The 5,252-nt window shown below is 33.2% G+C and overlaps 1 protein-coding gene across 1 annotated transcript; it reads left to right on the top strand.

Annotated features, from left to right (window-relative positions):
- The first annotated feature begins 497 nt into the window (after positions 1-497).
- On the top strand, positions 498-3,510 carry LOC110865975 (probable mediator of RNA polymerase II transcription subunit 26b). Its single transcript, XM_022115320.2, has 9 exons — positions 498-1,429; positions 1,563-1,631; positions 1,719-1,801; positions 1,916-1,968; positions 2,054-2,178; positions 2,287-2,317; positions 2,414-2,661; positions 2,805-2,895; positions 2,960-3,510. Exons 1-9 carry the CDS (start codon positions 926-928, stop codon positions 3,100-3,102), a joined length of 1,347 nt encoding a protein of 448 aa, XP_021971012.1. The 5' UTR covers positions 498-925; the 3' UTR covers positions 3,103-3,510.
- The last annotated feature ends 1,742 nt before the right edge of the window (positions 3,511-5,252 follow it).

Below are 5,252 nucleotides of genomic sequence, written 5' to 3'. Positions count from 1 at the left end.
AACCAAACCAACGAAACCAAAATCTCAAACAATTACATTTCACACTTTTTGGCTAGGTTTAGGCGGTTCAGACAGTTTCAATGGTTTTTAAACATCTCTCACATATTAATATCCGATCGATTCGCTGTACACGGCGTACTCAAAACCAAAACTCGTGGTCTTATTTCAATCTGTAAACTGAATCGTATTCCTCTTGAACCAACCAATTTATCTAGGTTTGAGCGGTTTAGTCGTTTTCAACGGTTTTTTAACATCCCTGCTTTTTAGTAAAACCATGTGCGCGTGTGTAAAAGAAAATCGAATATGTGGTGAATAAAATAGGTTGCACCGATTTTATAGAAAAATGAAACATATAAAAATGGCAATATCATATATTATCTTACTCACAATATGGTACCCTTTTTAAATTTTATATTTATTGGAAAAAAAAGAAGCATTATTATGGGCGGTCAGATAAAAATAAATTGAAAAAAACATATGGATTTGGAGGTTTGTGACTGCTATGATGAAAAGTGAATTGAAAGTGAAATCTATGAAGTGATTCCCCTTTTCACACCCTGCCTTGCGTACACCTGCCTCTTATTCCATCCACTTGAATCGAAACTGTTCATCCCCCCATTGCAACCACAATATCTATCTTCATTTTCATCAACAAACACTACAGGAATCAGTCAAATCACCACCCAATTTAGCATAATTACTACTTGGGTTTTGTTTTTTTCGATTAAATCGTAGAGATATCACGTCAAGCACAAATCTTGTAACCGTTTCTTTCGTTCTTTACCTCAATTATCCCAAATTTGTTGTGAATTTGTGGGTTTAGGTTTATGGGTATGATCAAGATCGGTTAAAGTTCCAATTTTGATATCTGGGTTCAATCCAGAATTTGAAATCTTGGTGGTTTTTGTTATCGGGTTTTGTTAATATGGCGGGTTTGAAATCTGGTGTACGGATGGATTACTGGAGGGAGTATTTTCGGAGTGCAAATGCGGATATTTTCGAAATAATTGAAGGGGCGATTATGTTAGCTGCTTCTGATTGCCCTAAAGAGTTTAAAGTTAGGAGGGATCATATTGCTCAGATTTTGTTTTCTTGTAGAGTGATCAAGTGTTCTGGTTGTGAAAAAGAGGAATTAGTTTTGCCTGTAGATGATGATGATGATCATCATCATCATCATGATGGTGATGATGATGAGGATGAGATAGTTAAAGATAGCAGCAAAGTGATTAGTTGTTCTAGAAATAATGATGTTGATGATGAAGTGGATTATGATGATCATCATGATGTAGAGGTTAATGAAACTAGCCCTCAAGTTGGGAATTATAGTTATGATGCCGCAGAAGCTCTGACCGATGAAATCGAACAAGAATCCCAAACTTTTGGTGAGGTTATGAGGATTAAAGAGATTGTTGACAACAGCCCTGATGAGGTTTTTTTCTATTACTTTGACTATATTCGTCATATCGTTCGGTTTTCGATTCCAAAGTTATATGAATTAGTCCATGATTAACTGTTGATTCTTGTTTTGAACAATGTTTAATCATATTTCTTGTTCATGCTAGTCTGCATCAGTTTTATGCAATTCATTAAGGAAGCTTCAGTTGATGTCAATATCAGTAGAAACACTCAAGGTTTGTATTTAATTTTAACCATCTCAATCACAATTTGAGGCTTGTTAAAACTATAGTTATCTTAAAGTTTATTCAATTATATTTCAGGCAACCGAAATTGGAAAATCTGTTATTGTTCTTCGAAAACATGCATCAAAGGACGTTCGTCAGATCGCAAGATCACTAATCGAGTATGACTTTCTTTTCTTGTTGTTATTAGCTTGATATGCGTTTAACCGTTGTTAATCTGTTGTAACTTTTAATCACCCAAAATGTTATTTTTCTTCGGTACGTTTGTGATGTAGAGTGTGGAAGGATATGGTAGATGAGTGGGTGAATGCTACTTCAAAGATAACCGGTAATTAAATGAAAATATTTTGGTAATATTTTTTTCGGTTTGTATAATGTTATGATTGTTGAAGAAATTTTGATGATTATCGCAGTTTCTGAAAATACCCCCGAGTCGATGAATCCATCTGTTGTTGATGAAGAAGAAGGTTTACCTTCACCTCCTTTAGACGATTTAGCGTTTTTGAACCCTCATTCAATGTCATTGGAATTATCCGAGGTACGCAAAACTGGCGGGTTTTTTTTTTTTCAAACATAATTCTGTTTTATAGTTTTTAGCATTTGTTGACGGGTGTTTTTCATTTTTTATGTCTATCGTGGTTATCAGAAGTTCTTCGATGGCATGGATGATTACGGAAGTGAGTTGAATTAACATATTTAAATAACTTGATATTTTATCCTACGTTCGCCTTTCAGTTTTTAATTGAATTCCTGTTTCGGATGTTGCTTTTTAGATACTCAAAAGAATGAGAACCGTAATAACAGAAAGCCACCAGTTGAGAAGCAAAACGTAACCAAGTGGAAACCACACAAACCGTTAAACAGGGAAACCATGGTTCCGAAACCAACCGTGGTTAAACCAAGTAAACAACCAGTTGTTGACTCAATACTGGGGAGACGAATGAAACCGAATATGGACCAGAAGCTGCAAAATCTGGAACACACGATTCTTTCTAAGAGGCCCGTGACCCCTCAACAACGTGTAAGTTACCATATTGTGGTAAATGGTTCACATAATTGTTTGATTAGTGTTCTTAATGGAAAACTTGCATAACTTAAACAAACTGTTTTTCGAATAATATTTTTGCTAACTATTTTTTTTTTCTTTTTGGTAACTGTAAACAGAAACTAATGTCCTCCGGTGGAGAAACCGATCAAGACAAGCTTGAAGCCACAAAGAGGAAGCTTCAAGAAAGTTATCAGCAGGCGGAAAAAGGTTCTTCTTATGATCTTTTATGCTACATTTTTGTTCAATAATTAATATATCGTGTTTGTAACAGCGAAGAGACAACGAACGATACAAGTTATGGAGTTGCATGATATCCCGAAGCAAGACGTTGCTCAAAAACACCAATACACGAGACCCGGAAACAACCATCATAGACACCGGGCCAACGGGCGGTTTAGCGATCGTATTCGTTAAAATTCAATGGCTTAAATGAGACTGAAAGGCCAAATTTGGGGGATTTTACAACTAAGATTTGGGGTTGTTTATTAGTTTAGTTCAATTGGGAGGTGCGAAAGTTGACTTTGGTGTATAAAAATACCCTATACAACCACCCCTTTATTGACTTCTAAATTGGAAGATTGGAGCAACCCCACTCTACCCTATCCTATCCCCAACACACATAACAGGCATTCTTGAAAGCACACAATAAGTGCGTTTTAGTAGTCAGTACAACATGTTTTTAATACAAGTTTATATACTAGACTAGTATCGTTTCACATGATCCTTTGGGTCGTGTTTAAACATTGTTTGATATTTTGTAAGAGCTGGTTCTTAACGGCTAACGCAGAGCGAAAGCAAATAAATAAAGAGAATATTTTTCAACAGAATTTGCAATAGATGTAGGGAGTGTTTTTAATTTGACGGGCTTGCTAAGTTTTGAAATTACAAATAAACTAGCAGTTATTGAAATTAAGACCTTAAATAAAGGTGTAAATTATGTTAATAAAAGATCTCTACGTTTTAAGTTAGAGTTAATTGCCCAGATGGTCCCTGTGGTTTCACGTTTTTTCACGTTTAGTCCCCACCTTTTGAAAATAGTACACAATTTTTTTTTAACAATTTTTAATAAAAAAATCGCTAGTTTTTATGCCTAGAAAAAAATTAAAAAAAAAAAAGAATTTTGTTGTACTGCACATGTGCAATATATGTGATTATATGTGTACTACACATGTACTACACATGTGCACTATATCCGTAATAGTGCACATGTGCAATATAACCAAAAACTTTTTTTTTAATTTTTATTTTGAAAATTTTTTTTCATGCATAAAAAGCTGCGATTTTTTTATAAAAATTAAAGAAAAAAATTGGCATGTTTTTTTTTGGCTTTTTTAGTTAGTTTTTTGATTTTCTTATTTAAACTCGTTTTCTCATGTTTCATTCCCTATATATATATATATATATATATATATATATATATATATATATATATATATATATATATATATATATATATATATATATATATATATATATATATATATATATATATAGGGGATCGCTAAAATGAAAACCACCTCTACTTGTAAAAACCATGAGAACCACTTTATGGCCCTTAGATCAACTAGATGTATGGATGTGATTAAAAGTAGTTAATATTAATATTAAAAGTTTTTTGTCTTATTATGTCTTTAATATTATAATACAAAAGGGTATTTAAGTAAAATAACTCTATTTTGTCTTTTTATATATATTAATTTTAAATTACCTTTTTTGTCTTATTCATTAATTACTTTTATTACTTTTATTTTTTAAACATAATTTCTTTATTAAAAACATTTTTAAATTCAGATTTTTTTAAAGATTTTTATACTTTTTACAATTTAAGTTTTACGTTAAACTTTTTACGTTTTTTTGACGCGCCGTTTTTAACGCCGTTTTGTAACGCGCCGTTTTTTTTTACGCGCCGTTTTTCAAGCATGTTTATCGCCGTTTTTTAACGCGCCGTTTTTAACGCCGTTTTTTACGCGCCGTTTTTTTTAAGGCGTCGTTTGTCTCAATCGGCGTTTTTTTAACACGCCGTTTCTAACGCGCCGTTTTTAACGCGCCGTTTTTTAACGCTGTTTTTTAACGCGCCGTTCTCAATCGGCATTTTTAACGCGCCGTTTTTTTAACGCGCCGTTTTTTAACGCGCCGTTTTTTAACGCCGTTTTTTACGCGCCGTTTTTCACGCGCCGTTTTTCACGCGCCGTTTTTTTACGTTAATTTTTTTACGTTTTAACGCGCCGTTTTTTTACGTTAATTTTTTTACGTTTTAACGCAACAGAAAATCGCCGTTTTTTTACGTTAATTTTTTTACGTTTTAACGCACCGTTTTTAGGCGCCGTTTTTTTACGTTACTTTTTTTACGTTTTAACGCAACAGAAAATCGCCGTTTTTTTACATTAATTTTTTTACGTTTTAACGCGCCGTTTTTTTACGTTTTACGTTAAAATTTTTATGTTTTAACGCGCCGTTTTTTTACGTCTTACGTCAAAAAGTTTACGTTTTACGATAAAAAATTTACGTTTTAACGCGCCGGTTTTGTTACGTTTCACGCGCCGGTTTTTTACGTTAACGTTTTT

The sequence above is a fragment of the Helianthus annuus genome, chromosome 1, assembly GCF_002127325.2.
Source record: "Helianthus annuus cultivar XRQ/B chromosome 1, HanXRQr2.0-SUNRISE, whole genome shotgun sequence".
In the NCBI taxonomy this organism is placed as follows: Eukaryota; Viridiplantae; Streptophyta; class Magnoliopsida; order Asterales; family Asteraceae; genus Helianthus; species Helianthus annuus.
The sequence above is the reverse complement of the archived record's forward strand: the minus strand, read 5'-3'. Positions and strand labels throughout refer to the sequence as shown.

Coding starts and splice junctions, on each gene's coding strand:
- LOC110865975 (XM_022115320.2), top strand. CDS start 926: ATGGCGGGTTTGAAATCTGGTGTACGGATGGATTACTGGAGGGAGTAT. Junction 1,802..1,915: donor ATCGCAAGATCACTAATCGA/GTATGACTTTCT, acceptor TTTGTGATGTAG/AGTGTGGAAGGATATGGTAG. Junction 2,896..2,959: donor TTATCAGCAGGCGGAAAAAG/GTTCTTCTTATG, acceptor TGTTTGTAACAG/CGAAGAGACAACGAACGATA.